Source organism: Gopherus evgoodei, chromosome 5, assembly GCF_007399415.2.
Source record: "Gopherus evgoodei ecotype Sinaloan lineage chromosome 5, rGopEvg1_v1.p, whole genome shotgun sequence".
Taxonomy (NCBI): domain Eukaryota; kingdom Metazoa; phylum Chordata; order Testudines; family Testudinidae; genus Gopherus; species Gopherus evgoodei.
The window spans coordinates 84,894,339-84,911,421 of NC_044326.1; the positions used below are offsets into that span (position 1 = coordinate 84,894,339).

A 17,083-nucleotide genomic window follows, 5' to 3' on the forward strand; every position below is an offset into this window, starting at 1 on the left:
GGTGCTCTGGCTCTGCTCATCCACAGGCACATCTCCAGGCTGTCCACAGTGCTGCACTCTGCCAAGTGGGGATCCCAGAGTAGAATGCCAGTGGTGCGGTCTCAGTGCGGCTGCTGGCACAACCCGTGGGCCCATGCCCAGCTCCCCTTAGCAGTGACCCAGGAAGGCAGCACTTCCCTGTGCCCCTTGGTGGTGGGGAACCAAACAAGCCGCACTGTCCTCCACGCTGCAAGGAGAAGTGGTGGATGCCCTGGACCTCCTGTCTCCCCACAAGCTCCCCAGGCGGCCATACCCCTGAGCCACCTTGCCCCCTGGCTGCAGCACGGGTCTTTCCCCTTCTTCTACCAGGGCCTCACAGGGTGTGAGTGGGAGGAAAGGACAGGACTTAGCCCTGGGGGGCATGGTGGAGCAGCAATGAGCCCTGGGTAGGGGGCAGTAAGGAGCCTGGGTGGAGGCAGAGGGGGGTATTTGGGGCAGTAAGGAACCCAGAGAGTGGGGGGTGGGCAGTGAGGAGCCGGGAGTGGGGGGGCAGTGAGAGCCCTGTAGCACAGCCTAAGGCCCAGTACCAGGCAGCGTAGTGAGGATGGGGTCTAGGGGGAGGGGGGAAAGAGGTGGAGTGGGGGCAGGGCCTCAGGGGAAAGAGGCCAAGAAGGGGTGGGACCTCACAGGGGTGGGGCCATGGTCCGGGTGCTAGAGTGCCCCCCTCCCTACTTCTAGGGAGCTTCTGGCACTCCATAGCCTTCCCTAAAGGAAAGACTTGTGCGCCATCTATGGCAATTACATGTATAATTTCTCTCAATGAGCAATCAAGCAAATACAAAACAAATAATAAGTAATGATAATATAGTACTAGTATATGATCAGGTGTGTTAAAATATTCAGAGAGACCTATCCCGTGATTTAAAAAGGGGTGAAACAGCCATTATATATTTATGTAGACAGAATATATAAAACCATAGTCACCTGAATGCCAACAATCTTAGTTATTGATAGTTCTGAATCAAAACTCTAGCTCTGACTGATCCCAACTCACTCTTAATATTAATCTCAAGAATGTACAGTATCTACTGTAACAATATTTCCTTGATCGCATTAGAAACCTCTTTCTTTTTCTGAATCTCAACTTCCGTGGTGTCATTAGCTTCCATTTGCAAGGCCTCATTACAGCTGTCAGCAAAGTTTACAACCTGAGGACAGCGGTTAAAATGTATTGAAGCTGGGAGTTCTCTCTCTCCTTCTCTCTCTGCTTTTAGCAGAGGAGTGGCGAGTTTTATTTCTCTCCTGCTGTCCCTGACTGTAGCCCTAGCTGGGGAGATAAAAACATATAATTTCAAATGGCTAGGTAGCTCAGCAGAGTCCCTTCTTCCTGAGATTGATTTCCTTAGTAAAGTTAAGATGTCACAATTTAGAGGACAGAGAGAAATAGTAGTAAGGGGTACAACCCCCAATTTCTTCCTCTCCATTACCGCCATTTCCTAGCCTTAATAACTGCTCTATCAGCCAGGGCTCTGTGTATTGTAGGCTCAGCACAATGGGGCCCTTATTATGGTAGGAGCCTCCAGACACTATTATAATACAAACAAAAATAATACTAAAGCACATGGACTATTTAGAGAAATTCAGTATTTTATATATAAAAATAAACATATGTGATTACCTGAACTGTAAAGAAACATTGGCTAATGAAAAGCCAGCCCAATATGTCTTCCAGTTTAAACAAAACAGATATTTGAAAATAAGACTTATGTCACAGACGGAAAAAACCAAACAGACCGTGAAAGTCTGTGAAAATTTGTAATGTTTGAAAGTTTGAGATGGAGAAGAGTGGGGTTCATGCCTTGGGCAAGGATGGGAAACTGTACAGGCATAGCTGGAGCCAGGTATAGCAGTGGCTGGCACAGGAAGATGTTTTATGACTCATTCCACTGATGTCATCTGCTAGGCAAGAATGTGGCTAGAGGTAAGAGGAGCAGTAGTAACTTGCATTGTGGACAGCAGGTTTTATAGCTCACCTTTATTAATACCTTTTTGTGGGTGGGGTGAGGAAGCTGAGTGATTGGCAGCAGCTGCTGGTGGAATGTCCCTGTCTGGACAGGCCCTCCCACAATGGTAGGGCTGTAGCTAGATCAACCAGAAGCTGACAGTTGCCCTTTTCTTTGTGGCAGCAGATGTACACTTTGTGTTTTAAGCTCCTGGCTTCGTGCTTTGGCAACTTAGTTTATCCTCTGGAGTGATGTCTGCCATGAAAATTTCTTCATGCTGATATCTGCAAGCAGTACTTTCCTGGTACACTTCAAGGTTTACCATCTATACTTCTGCATTAATATGACTAGCTGGTAGCTACACGTCCCTAAGATTTCACTGACTTTCTTTCACAGATGCACTATTACATTCAAACTGCAATTAACTGAAACACTAGGTTTTACTAAAATTTGGTTATGTTCCCTGGGGCTATTAACTGTCTGACTGGAGCATGCCTCCCATGTGGAGCTTCAGTCCTGCAGAGCAGCTATGTTCTGCATGATAGAGGCTCCTAAACTCTGCCTGAGTGAAGTTTAGGAGTTTATTGAGGTGCTAGCTTCAGCACTCTGGTTTTAAAGAGCTTCATAACAACAAAGCTCACAATTATCTGAACCTCTTGTTTTATGAAAATTATCCAGTAAGACCTTTGTGAAATCAATTTGTCTGTCTGTTTTTAACTTGTCTCTTCAACTTAGCTTTTCCGTAATAAGCGCTTCTTACGGACACACAACCTGCTCTCTCACACACACATTGTACTAACTGTTCCAAGTTACTCATATGGGTAGGGGAAGGAACAGAGAGAGTATGGTTTGCTTTTCTGTTTTAATTATCTGGAAATGTTCAGATATTACAGTGATGGAGGCCATATAAATACCAAGACAGATATACAGTGACAAGAATAATTTCTTAGAAATGCCAATGTATTGCATTTTATACTGGACTGAGGGCAAGAATGTCTGACTCGTGATGAGAAAGCACTAAGAGAATCTTCAGTTAGAATGATCAGTACATATCCTTGCTGTTTAAAACAATTAGCATTATTTTAAAATTCATCATGATCACACTAGCTACCGTTATTGAAAGATGTAATAGACAGAACTCATTTTCTGAAACTACAATTGCTAGGACTAAAATTGATTAAAAAGAGTCTGTGCTGCACACTTTGGACCTGGACTTCCCCCAACGTTTGGGGATGTTTGTGTCTGAGGTGTTGGCTTCTCTAGTTAAAAATGAAATTAGTTAATTATAATTAAAATTAGAAATTATAAAAATGGTGGAATCTGCCACAATAAAAAACAAATCCATGTTTCATATTTTTTAAAAGAAATTAAGAAAAATGACCAAAACTGCAATTTTCTGGGAATTGAAAAATATGATTGTGATATTCATATTACAGTGATGCTCAGTGGCCCAAACAGGATGGCAGCTCTGAACCTAGATTCTGTACAAACATAGGCATAGCCCTTTCCCAAAGAGCTTTACATTCTGGCCTCAGCTGAAAATCAAACCTTCTTGTCAGAACAGGCTTATTACTTTTTATCCTATGTTGAAAATTTGCAATGTGATTCCATAGGTCCAATTGTGAAACATGTCTGATAGCCTTTTAAACTTCTCATCACTGAAAACAATAAATCCATATGTGCGTCAAATTTAGAAGAAAAATGAACTAGTTAGCAAGAATATTATCTAAAGGGGAAAGGATGAGGGGAAAAACTCCAGTCATAAAGGAACTAGAGTATAACCCTATCCAAAACACAGAATATACTCTCTTGCCGCTGCACATTCAGTTGGAATGAAAGAAATACAAAAATACTGGTTACAAGAAGAAAACAATGCAAATTTTGAAATCTAGAACTCTCAGAATTAATATTTATTTAAAATATATTATCATTTATATTGTACCTATTGCCATTGCAGATGAAGCATTAAAGAAAGTTGCATGCAGTACTGGAATAAAAAGCACACTATGACAACTCATGGACATTCACAGAAAGAAACAAATCCTCCTAAAGAGAAAGTTATGTCAAATCAGTCATAAAGATTTTTTTTTCCCTAAGAGCCATAAGATGGAAAGGGCTAAAGGAGAACTCAGGTTTTTGTTCTGTTTTTCTTCAACCATAACACATATAGTTATCATTAATTTTTATTTATCTAATATTACTCATATATCCCTGTGAAAGTGTCAGCATTTCTATGGCAATGGATGGCTCTGAGCTGAATTCAAGGTAACAACCGTCTTACTGGTGAACATGCACACTGAAATGGAAACAGGTTCCCATTGATTACGCTTTTGACTTAAAGCTGTCAGTATTTGACATTCATAAATAGTATTCTAGGGAACAAAAATAGGGGCATGCTTTTTAACGGTCACCCGCAAAGGAAAAACAATTGGACTTATTGTGTCAAGTTACATTTTTCCTGCCTTTTTTTTTTTAAATATTAGAAATTCAGGTCTTATCTATCCTAAAATTCTCTCCGGTTATGCTAGAAGTATTGAAATGATGAGCTCATGAGAATTACAAGACTGGAAGCTGAGCCACTGAGAGGAGAAGGGAAGATTAAAATTTTTGTTGACATCTATTCAACTCCATCAACTAAAGATCACTTTGGAGCAAGGATGTAATTGTTTTCACCTCTGCCCCTTCAGTGAAGGTGTGAGAGCTTACAATACAAATCCTGAGACCAAAAGGTCCTTCTTTAAAAGCACAGAAAGCTGTCGTTCTACGGTTAAAAACTGGGCAGGGAAAACAAGAAACTCTTCCATCATCATAAAGAAGCAAAAAAGATTGCAAATCCAGTTGTTAAAAAAATCCTTTGCAAATAATTTAATTTTACTGAAGTATAGATGATTTTTTGGAGAGACTGAAAAAAACTCAAGGACTGCTTCTTTTCAAGACGTGCACCTACTTTTAAATATCTTTTTTAATAAATATTAATACTTTTATTTTAAAATTCTTATTTGTTAACATAATAGGAAGATGTTGTGTAGGATTTGTACATTAAGATAAACAACACACACATCCTCACACTTCCACTCAGAGTAGTTCTCTGCTGGATTACCCCCTGGTCCATGTGCACTGCCACATACATCCCAACCCCTGCTTCCTCTTTTCTCACCTCCAGGGGGAAAGGTCTTCCAGGCATTTTTTTAAAACTAAAGGGAGGAAATAACATCTGTCTTATTGAACAAAACAACACAACTGGTCATGTAGCCTGGAAGATGCAATGAAACCAAGTTGACACTTTGAGTGGACTAATATATAGATATCTTTTCTATATCTGTATATAAGTATATATCTAAGTGTGTATAGGGCTCTGATCTCTTGAGTAATTAAAGTAAAGTAAACTCTCTGTTCCATCTCTGCCTGTAAGAATAACTCAGCCAGGCAGAGCTTTCATTTATTGATTGGGTCAGGTTAACTCTGTGGGGGGACGGGGGAGGCCTATTGACAGAAAGCTAAGCTGAAAAAAGAGGTTTTCCATTTTCTTTTGAATGCAGTGTGAGCTATGACAAGGTGGGTAAAGTACTATCTTTTATTGGACTAACTTCTGTTTGTGAGAGAGACAAGCTTTTGAGCTTACACAGACAGAGCTTTTCTATTTATTTGCAGGAGTGAGTTCCATAGTTTAAATCCAAGCCCCATGAAAATTCTTTCTCCTGCACTCATGAACTTCTCCCATTGGTTGAAAGTGTCATTTATTATTCCAGTGGAATTTAGCTGTTGATGGAATTCATGGTTATGGAGAGAGAATTAATCTTTTCAATAGTTGGGACTAATCTTATGGAGAGCTTTGAATATTAGGGCATAGACCTTGAATAAGACTTTGTATCTCATAGGGATAAGGTCAGGCATGTAAGGCCTGCTACTGGTTCCATGTAACCCAGTACAACCTTCTGCGGGTCGAGTGACTAAACTGGGAATCCCTGATTGATGGGGATAATGCCAGATCCCTTTTGGAATTATTCTTTGTGGATATTGTTTTTCATTCCATCTGGTGCTACCACCTAGCATCTAGTTTTTGGTTTTACAAAGGCTAGGAGAGGAAACACTACACCCAGTCCACAGTGGAGAAAATATCAGGTGATTGGCATGAGCTTCTTCAGGTAGTTCCTGCAGCTGTGCTTGCTTCCAAATATGTTGATCTCCAAGCCTTTGTGTCCAGTTAGGCCCACCAAGAGGGGGACTTTTTGTCCTAGGGCAACCATCTGATTCTTTATTTTCACTGCCCAGGCATCTGTGCCAAAGTTCCAGGTACAATGATCATCCTCTTCAAACTTGCTCATTGGAATGTGAGGACAATGTGCCCTAGTATATTAAATGACTGGAGGAGGTCAGTGATTCTACAAGGTATGCTATCATCGATAAAGAGCTGGAGAACATTGACATTAATGTGACCACTCTCTCTGAAACCAGACTAGCTGACACAGGCTCTCTGTGCAAGATGCATTACACCCTCTTCTGGCATAGAAAAGGCAAAGAAGGGTGCTCTGGTCATGGGGTGGTATTTCCAGTCAAAAACTCATTAGCATCCATGTCAAGGGTCTCATTGCAATATCAGAATGAATTATATAACTAAGAATATCTATGACAGGTGGTTTTGCCAATATCATCAATATATGTGCCCCAACGCTTTCTTCCATTTCTGAAGAGAAGGATTTGTTCTATAAGCACGTTGATAGCATCATCAGTAAGTGACCATCAGGCAAGTGACTCTGTCTGTTAGGATACTTCATTGTTAGGGTCGGCTCAGATCATGATATGTCTGCTAGGTTCTTGCCACCATAGAGTGGAAAAAATTAATTACAAATGGTTAGTTCTGTACCAACCAAGGAGCATGCATTACCAACACTTACTTTCAATGCAGTCATCATCAAAGGGTCTTGTGAAGACACTCCAGATCTGGACACTAGCACCAACTGGATTTAATTGTTAGTTCTAGAAAACACTTGCAGGATGTTCTCCATACTCTGTTTTCGTGATGCAGACTGTGACACAGACCATGCACATGTATACTGGAAAGTGAGGCTTTCACTACAGAAATTCCATTGTACTAAACAAAGCTGTTGCACACAAATGAACTTCAACAACACAAAAGACCAAGGAAGGTGTTTCCAATTCACTATGAATCTCAGGGAAACTATGTCATTGATTGCCCCTTCCTGAATGCTGATGGAGTATTGAGCGCATTCTGGATGAATATCTTAGCTTTCGGTAAAAAGACTGCACAAGATAAGGACTGGTTTGCAGCATAATTTGAAGAAATGCTCCTAGTCACTGAAATAAAATCCACTGCATACTTTCTTATCTAGCACTGAGAGTAAACGTCTCCATGCAAGATCAGATGGAAAATTCTTCAACAAATCTGCTTGTCTAAAAGCAGAATTAGAACTTCTTTTTGCCAACAGCTCAGGGCTTGTTTCACATAGGCACTCCAGAAACTTTGCAAAAGCTTTGTGTTAGCTTGTGATAAATTTGGTCTAACCAACAGGGATCAATCTAAAGAAGACATTGATTATGGCACAAGGTGTGTCATGAGCATGCTACTGTTTAGTGACAAGACCTGGACCATCTACAGAAGGCATGAAAGAAGACTTAACACTTTCCACACCTCCTGTCTTAGTTTGATTTCACATACAAGTCCCTGATACCAAAGTATCTGAGAAAGCAAAATTGCCAAGTCTAATATTTATTCACTATTCTTAAACAGAGACATTTTTGTTGGTTTGGTCATCTGTACTGGATGGATGATAGACACATGGCAAAGGACCTGTATGGAGAACTTGTGGATGCTCCAAGGTCACTGAGCCATCGTAGGCTCAAGTTCAAGGAAGTTTGCAAGAGGGAGCTGAAAACTTTCAACATCTGCACTGCAAGCCCAGAAAAGGCAGCTAGCAAAGGCTATGTTGGAGGACTGTGCTGCACCAGGAAGTCAGAGGCTGAGAGAGAGAAAAGTGAAGACAGAGCAAAGAGGAAAGTGCAGCAGACCTTAAGTGCCAGTAGTGCACTGGTTTCATCTTCTGGCCTTGCGCATCACTCCTACACAATCTATTGCTTGAGAATTGGACTTTTTAGCCATTCACAACATTGCAGTAACTGAGTCATAGTAACTGAACAGCTTTGGCACTTACAAGACAGACAATTGCCAGCTACCTTATAGGGAGGCAGTGCAGAGAGTAGAACACTTATATTGCTAATATTTTTCACAAAGTGATCCTCTATATCTGACCTCTTAGTCCTCATTCTCAAAGGAAACCTGCACAACACCTTCAAAAGACAAGCCTGGGAACTTAATTTTTAGTATCTAGAAAAATTATGAATTTAAGGGCTGAACAGAAACACTGGATTTATGGCTTATTACACCATTCTATAACCCCTTACAGCCACTTGCCTTATTTCCCCCCCATAGCCTCATGAGAGGTTTAATGTGCCTTTTCACCTTGAATGGTCCCTTGAAATATGTAACTAATTACCCAAAACAATCTGTTCCACCTTGTATTTAGCTGCGACACTGAATACATTTCACAGACCTGAAGAAGAGCTTGGTGAAAGCTTCTCTCTCTCACTAACAGAGGTTGGTCCAATAAAGATATTACTTTACCCACTTGGTTTCTGTAATATCCTGAGACCAACATGGTTATAACAACACTTATTGCAAATAGGTGTGTCTTACCAGTTGGAGAGATTTACCTCTTTTCTCTATTCTTAGTGAAAGGGAAATCTAAGAAGGGAAATGTATATTTATGCATACATGGGGGTTAAAGGATAAGCTGGGAATGGGTAGAATGCATGTTGTTGAAGAATCTGATTCAACTTCTTGGGAGTTGGGTCAGACCATCAGGGTATAAAGTATATTCCATCTGTTTATAAAGTAAATAAAACAAGAGAGTTTATATCAAAGCAGACATCAATTAATACATACCTAAAAAGAGCATTCAAACTATGCCTCTTTTCCCATTTGAAATCAACAATACAAAGGTCCTTTCTTCCTCAGTTTTCCTGTTCACAATTAAGATGATATCGCCAGGCAATAAGTAAACCCCCATAAAATTCAGTGTGAGAATAGAAATTAAAAACTCAATTAAATTGCTTTTGATCTTTTTAAAATAGATTTTATTTCGAGCTATCAGGTTTTTTTACACCCCACCTCACCACCACCACCCCCCCGCGTGAAATCTGCACTATTCTTGTGTGACTAACAACACAAATCCAATTAATCTTGTCTATTGACATATAGGAACCTTGGATTGTTCTTTTTCTTCTCTGCACCCTCTTTTTCTACTTTAACCCCTTCTTTTTTTCCTCTAGCACTCATGAATAGTGCACATCAAAAATGCCCCGTGGAAGAGGTATGTCTGTGACAATACTATGCTGGGGATTTTTCAAGCGGTGCTTTGCTGATTTCAGCTATCACTCTATGATGGCATAATAATGGAACAATTGTCAGCTTTTTGCACAATAAACTTTACTTCTCCCTAAATCACATTTGCTATGCAAAGATTCAGCTGAGAGTTAATTCCTTTTTTGTTTTGTTTTATGTTGTTATTTAATCACATTTTAAAAAGTTAGTGTGGCCTTAAAAAAAATATTTGATTGTAAATATGACAAAAATACAGGATTAGAGAGTGAGGATTTAATGAGCTTGTGAAAATCCAAAATGCAGTGGATATAAAAAATAAATGTAGATAACTATTAGCCCAGAAATGGTCCCATTATTTGTGTGAATGAGGTGCCCGAGAATTTAAACACTGATTAGTGGACATTGAATTAATTTTTTAATAAGCAATGCTATGTACATTTCTCCTGCACACAGTTATATTTACCCACTAGTCTGAAATAGTTTTTCAGGTAAATGTCTTTTGTATTGGATTAGATTTTTAAAAAATTAATTATTAAACCAAACCAAAAGTTTGAACTAACAAACTTGTAAGTTTTTTTTTACACAAAGTCTAGGAAATAAATTGTCAAAAGACAAGGCTGAGGTTTATTACTCTGTTCTTAATTCATGGAGTGGTGAAAAACAAAAAGGCACAAAAGTCTGTGTTAGGATGTGGTAGCTTTGCTTTCATTAATTCTCTTGCTTTTGTTAGTTTCTTTCACAGTTTTCATGTGGTTTTAAGCATCATAATATGTATTTAATATTGTGGTAACTGTTTTGGATATTTTCCTTCTTTTCTCTGCAAGTTGTCTGAATGGGATTCTTGAACTCCAGTGTGTATGTAAATATGTATATTCTGTGTCAATCTGAAAGTATTGCTAAAGAATAGCTTTGAAAATTTTTCCCGTGTTAAATACAAATCATTTTTATTTAGATATGGCCGTTCTTAGAAATCTGTAGTTTATGATCAAATGCTATGTACAATCAGTTATGTTTATGATAGCTTGGTGACAATTCTAGTATTACTATCTTTATTTTGTTGCTGTACAAGTCCAGATTAACTTTGTTTTTCTTTCTTTTACTTCAATAGCTTCTCGGACTTCTTCTCATACCGAACATCAGAGAGATAGAAGGTATAACATGGTTATTTATATTTCAACCACATGTCATCCTAATAGTTGGCTTGAGAGTTTATTTTAACGGATCATATCAGGATCCTACTTTTGTCCTTTTCTTCTAGTTTTTTTTTTCCTTTCTGATTTTTCTGTGTAAAAATAGTAATGACTGGAACCAAAGAAATAAATATATTTTAAAAATAATGAGATTTTAAGCAGATGGATTTTTTTGGTCTGAAATTTTAAAAAAACTTCTTCTGGCATCCATTTCTAGGTGATCGTTTCAGGTTGAAAATACAACTTAAATACACACACCCCTACAGCTTCTCAGAAAGGGAGTCCCAATTAACCTGTCATAAACTCTGGGTGCTGACTTTCTATCCCTTCCTATCCTTTTTTAAAAGTACCCTTTAAACATATATTTGTGCATTTTCTGATAGCAAAATGACGGAAGAAGTTACCATAGCAAATGGTCCATGTAGCCAGATATCCAGCATCCCGCAATGGCCAAGAAAGGCATACAACTCATTAATAAAGCAAAGCATTGGCCAAGCTTTTCATTCTATGGACAATTTCACAGTAGAGAGATGTTCCGGATCCCTCCCAACACTGTTTGGTTCTCAAAATATTTTATTATGCAGAATATCTTGAAAGGTTCCACAGAGCACAGTTGTGCAATACTGAATATTGGTGTTGGGGGATAGGGAATACATCCTTTACTCTTGTAGGCAATTGATTTACACTCATAAGCATTATCATTATTTATGCTGTGGTAGCACCTAGAGTTTGGAATCAGGGATTGGGGCCTCATTGTGCTAAGCATTGTTCACAAATACATCTCTACCTTGATAGATCGTGACCTGATATAACATGAATTCAGATATAACGCGGTAAAGCAGCGGGGAGCCCCAGGTCCTTTAAATCCCGCCGGGGCTCTGGCAGTGGTTTAAAGGGCCAGAGGCTCCAGCCGCTGCGGGGAGCTCCGGGCCATTTAAATCACTTCTGGAGCTCTGGCAGCGGCTGGAGCCTCAGTCCCTTTAAATCACCGCCCAAGCCCCACTGCCAGAGCTGTGGCGGTGATTTAAAGGGACCAGGGCTCACCACAGCAGCTGGAGCCTCTGGCCCTTTAAATCACTGCCGGGGAAGCTGGTCCAGTCTGGCACAGCATATCAGCTCTTGCCGGTACACCGTACCAGCCAGAACCCGATATAACACGGTCTCATCTATAAGGCGGTGAGATTTTTTTGGCTCCCGAGGACTGCATTATATTAGGGTAGAGGTATATAACAAAAGGACAGGCTCTGCCCCACAGAGTTTGAGGCTTGATTACCCTTGCTTTAGAACTGTGGGGAGATTTTCCTAAAATTCTCCCTGTAGACAAGCCTTTAGGTATCAAAGAACCAAACCAGGTAAGGCTTTCTAAATCAACGCATTAAATTTCCCCCAGCTTCTGCCACTTGTTAGTAGGTAGCCAGTGCAGTGTGGTAACATTTAATATTATTAATGATGTTGAGAACTGTCCACTGCCAACCAGATATTCTGAAAAGTGTCTAAACTGTTTATTAAATATATTTAGGAGGCACAGCATAAGTGAGCCTAGAATCACATGTGAACAATGGCATACACAAAAACAGAGAAAACAGCAGTAATTTGATCCATGTCCATAAATTAGAACAAATTAATTGGTTGAAAACTTCAGCCTCTTTTCCTCATGATTTCGTCAGATTTGGTCTTCACTCCAAATTACTTGTAATCTCTGTGAATTTTTAAACTCTGTGGGATTCAATATGAACAATTCTGCATGAATATTCAATATTCTCTATTCAAACTAACGATAGTTCTAATAGTCAGATATATCACATGGTGGTGTTTTTGTTCTCTGATTAGATTACTACACAAAAACTCCCAGCAGGAAAACTCACTTTTGTAGCCTTCAGTTAGCTTTCTGTATTTCTGTTGGTTAAAACTCAGTCTTGTAAATGATCAAAGGAAATGAACGCAAGTAGCAGGGCTGAAGTAAATTCATTTTAAAAAAAATCAGCCTAAATATTCACAATAAGTTTGTTGCCGTTTCAACATGTTGTACGTGTAATGTTGTGCTACTAAATAAATAAATAAATGTTAATAAAAAAATCATGACATGAATGTTGCAATTTGTTTTCTCACTGGGCTGAACAGGTGAAAAAGTACACATTTACCCCCAATCCTTGCACTAGCTGGGCTAAGACATCTTAATTTTTAAAAAATCATCTTAAATTTGGTTTATTGCCTTGCATTATTTCTACACAGTAGTTAATAATAATGCTTTGCATTTATTAGTGCCTGTTCATCAGAAGATTCCCAAACCACTTTATTCTGCAAGGACACAAAGACACCTTCTAGTAAAGTACTTGAGCACATGCCTACCCTGAAGTACAGGAATAGTCTGTTGTAGTCAGTAGAATTGCTCTTTTGCTTAGAGGTAGAATGTACTTAAGTGCTCTGCTGAATGGGGACCCTGAGTGCTTGCTTAACTGGGGCCAGAAAGGTTAAGTGACTGTATGAAATCATACAAGGCATATTTGCAAAGTCAGGAATAAAACTGGAACTACTAGGAAAACATATTATTTTAGTGTTTATTTAAATAATTACTGTAAAGCTTGCTAGTCAGTCATTCCTTCCCTCTCCCGCACATCACCTTGTTTATGTTTCTTTTCAGACGTCCTGAGATTACAATAGTTGCTGCTGAGCCTCTCAGACCATCCTCCTGGTTCCCAGGTGGAAATGTCACTCCACAAGGATTAGGATTCCCTCCTCCTTCCCAGACTAACTGGAGGACAAATGAGCTTGTTCCAGCTGAGGTGCGCAAATAAGAGACGTGTTTATGTTACATGTGTAATTCATGTTAATTTTAAAGTGCAAAGAGAAACAATAACATCACCGGAACTCATTGTCCTCTTAAAAGAGAACTACTCTGTTTTTTGTTTGTATTTTTGTTGTACAGTGTAGCATTTCTGAATTCATGTAGGTTTTTTTTTAATTTTCACATATGGACACATTAAAATTTTTACCTTTTTTTCTTTTGTAGCTTCCACCATCTTATGAGCAGGTGATAAAAGAAATTAACCAAGTGCAAGTCAATACAACAAATAACAATAATGCTGCTGCTGCTTCTAGATGCACTGCTACGTGTGCAACACAGACTGACTTTCCAGAGGAAATAATCAGCCATTTGCCAAGAAGTAATGTAAAAAACAACCTACCTACTCTCTGTAAATCTGAAATTGTTCCAGGTAAATGCTCTATGGACTTCATATTATCAAAGATTTTACATATTATGTTCTGGGGATGCTTTTAAAAATCAATTTAATCCTTTCTACACCAAATAAAAGTATTTCACTTATGGACTAGGTGCTGCTATGAATTACTGCATATGCTTCTTACCTCTGATGACCTGATACTCCATTCTAGTCTATGTCAGAAGTAAAAACGTGTTTTTCTTTAATATCACCCTAGGCTATAATGCATTTAATTTTTTCCCCATAAAACCATTACAAGTATTTTTCCATTTTAGCTGTATTTGCAATCCTTTTTGGCCAGAGAATCTGAAAATAATGAATGAAAAAGCAGGGAGGTTGTAGGTCAGGACTGAGATGTACACAAAGCTGGTTAGAGAAGCTGCTGTACTATTCCTTGTTCTAGCCTCTGCTGGGAAACCCTCAATGTCATGAAACATTTAAAAAAATATTTTTCTTTATCTGATGTTGCTTTGAGTATGTTAAAATGAAAGTGCTGCAAGTCAGCAAAGTAATTTTGGACTTATTACTTGTAAATTCTATGCATTTGTGCAAAGATCAGTTCCTTTCTAGAGTGTAATGTATTTTTGCCCCCTTGAAAAAGGGAGAATGACAAATGTAACACAAGAAACGATGAGTTCTAAGTGGAAATAGTTGGTAAATTTCCAGTCAGAATGGTTAGAGAGGCCAAATGACAAAGTAGATTTGTATTTAAGATGTGTCAGAATACAATTTGAAAGCTTCTCTTTTCTGTCGGCAGTGCAACGTCCTCTCAAACCTCCCAGACCTCTCTTAAATAGCAATCCTTCAGAAAATGAGGCTCCCTTAGTTGTCTCTGAAGCGCCTGAAGAATGGAAGTGCCAAGAAAATTCCAGTAATGTGACAGGTCCACTGCCAAAACCAAGATCAAAAGGCAATCTCAAACCTGTGGTCAGAGATAGTCAAAGCCAATCACAAGACAATCAGGAAGAAGTGAGCCAGCCTCAAGCTGAAAGGGAGCCATCTCCAAGTCAGCCAGTGTCCCTCTTAGATAATAGCTTATTGGACAGTCACATGGTGATGAACAGTATGAGTACAGAAAAAAGCCAAAATAGTATTGGTTCAAGGATCAAAGCGTTTGAATCCCAAGCAAATTCTGATATCTCAGGATTATCAAAGAAACCAGAAGTTGCTCCACGGTCATTTGTCCCAAGACCAACTGTTTCTGCAAAGAAGCCAATAATAGCTCCAAAACCAGAGCTAGGGGCCAGGAGAGCTTCGGGAGAGTCGGCTTCATGGACAGAAAACACACACAAAGCTACATCCAGGAAATGGCACTCTCAACCTCAAGAAGCTGGGAGTAATGTCATAACCAAACCTGAATTGCCAAAGAAACCAAAACCTGGCCTTGTAAAAAGTACTAGTAATGATTTGCTTGATGCAAGGAATGGGTCAACTTCAGAGAACAATGATGGACAGAAGAAATTCCCAGTTCCTGCTCCAAGGCCACTCATTCCCAAAAAGTCTCTTTCTGTAGAAAGTCCTGCCCCTCATTTGACCTTACTAAAACCAATCATCACTGCTCCCAGTCTCTCGGTAACTTCTCAAGCAACAGCTTTCAAGTCCCTGAGAGAGTCATCGGCTCCAACCAACCTCTCAACATGTACTTTGCAAAGTAAACCAGCTGAGGAAGGAGATCTTATCAGTTTTGATGATGACTTTTTGCCCCCTAGTTCAGTTAGTGCAGTTCAAGAATGTACCAGTTCTGAAGCAGGTAAGAACAAGTGTAAGGAGATAAATTGTAAACATGGTTATAAATATGCATGCACATGATATTATACATATTTACAATGGTATTGGTATGTGTGTGTGTAAAATTCTATGCTTGTCATTGTATTAAGCTTCATGTGAAATTACATGGACTCAGAGGTCAATATGATTGACCAATAAGGTTCCCAGGCTGTGTAATTCTGAGAACATGTCAGCTGGATTTATAACTTAATAGCTAAAATAATATACCATAAACTCAATACTATACTCCAGATACCACCTCCAGATCCCTGCATCATGCATCATGGACCCTTCTCAGGCGCTGGAGACATCTTGCCTTGTGCTATCTAATCTATCTAGTACTAATATCTGAGCACCTGTGGTTCATAGCATCTAGCTCCTGGGCAGTTCAGTAGTACATGTATAGATATTTATTCCCCATTATGTCAGCGAGAGAAGCAGCAGTGTGCATTGTGTTTTGGGAAATCATGACCCAGCACACTAAAACACCGTGCACCATGGGTGGAGGAAATTAGTGCCATTATCATAGAATCATAGGACTGGAAGGGACCGTGAGAAGTCATCTAGTCCAGGCCCCTGCACTCATGGCAGAAATAAGTATTATCTAGACCATCCCTGACAGGTATTTGTGTAACCTGCTCTTAAAAATCTCCAATGATGGAGATTCCACAACCTCTCTAGGCAATTTATTCCAGTGCTTAACCACCTTGACAGTTAGGAACTTTTTCCTAATGTCCAACCTAAACCATCTTTGCTGCAATTAAAGCCCATTGCTTCTTGTCCTATCCTCAGAGGTTAAGAAGAACAATTTTTCTTCCTCCTCCATGTAACAACCTTTTATGTACTTGAAAACTGTTATCATGTCCCCTGTCATCTCTTCTCCAGACTAAACAAACCCAATGCTTTCAATCTACTCTCACAGGTCATGTTTTCTAGGTCTTTAATCATTTGTGTTGCTCTTCTCTGGACTTCCTCCAGTTTGTCTACATCTTTCCTGAAATGTGGCATACAGAACTAGACACAATACTCCAGATGAGGCCTAATCAGTGCAGAGTAGAGCAGAAGAATTACTTCTTGTGTCTTGCTTACAACACTCCTGCTAATACATCCCAGAGTGATGGGGTTTTTTTTGTGTGTGTGTGGTTTTTTTTTAAACACAACAGTGTTACTGTTGACCAGTATTGTGATCCACTATGACCCCCAGATCCCTTTCTGCAGTACTCCTTCTTAGGCAGTCATTTCCCATTTAGTATGTATGCAATTGATTGTTCCTTCCTAAGTGGAGTACTTTGCATTTGTCCTTATTGAATTTCATCATTTCAGATCATTTTGAATTTTAATCCTATCCTCCAAAGCACTTGCAACACCTCTCAGGTTGGTATCTGCAAACTTTATAAGTGTACTCTCTGTGCCATTAACTAAATCACTTATGAAGATACTGAACAGAACCAGACCCAGAACTGATCCCTGCAGGACCCCACTCGATATGCCCTTCCAGCTTGACTGTGAACCACTGATAACTAC

General features: G+C 39.4%; 1 protein-coding gene and 1 long non-coding RNA gene across 8 annotated transcripts in view; one reads left to right on the plus strand and one right to left on the minus strand.

The window, feature by feature from the left end:
• Positions 1 to 17,083, plus strand: part of SH3D19 (SH3 domain containing 19) — a 169,797-nt gene that overhangs the window by 101,870 nt on the left and 50,844 nt on the right. For 4 of the 7 annotated variants that reach the window (XM_030563551.1, XM_030563544.1, XM_030563545.1 and 1 more), the window contains exons 4-7: positions 10,490 to 10,532; positions 13,213 to 13,354; positions 13,582 to 13,786; positions 14,550 to 15,542. In XM_030563551.1, coding sequence (XP_030419411.1) covers positions 14,843 to 15,542 — 700 coding nt within the window. In that variant the 5' untranslated portion in view covers positions 10,490 to 10,532; positions 13,213 to 13,354; positions 13,582 to 13,786; positions 14,550 to 14,842. Of the gene's footprint in view, positions 1 to 9,329; positions 9,371 to 10,489; positions 10,533 to 13,212; positions 13,355 to 13,581; positions 13,787 to 14,549; positions 15,543 to 17,083 lie in introns of all 7 variants that reach the window. The other 3 variants (XM_030563549.1, XM_030563548.1, XM_030563547.1) reach the window with 1 other exon arrangement.
• LOC115652054 overlaps positions 13,269 to 17,083 on the minus strand; it is a 33,876-nt gene continuing 30,061 nt past the window's right edge. The window contains exon 5 of the long non-coding RNA XR_004000522.1: positions 13,269 to 13,349. This is a non-coding gene — a long non-coding RNA (uncharacterized LOC115652054). The remainder of the gene's footprint in view (positions 13,350 to 17,083) is intronic.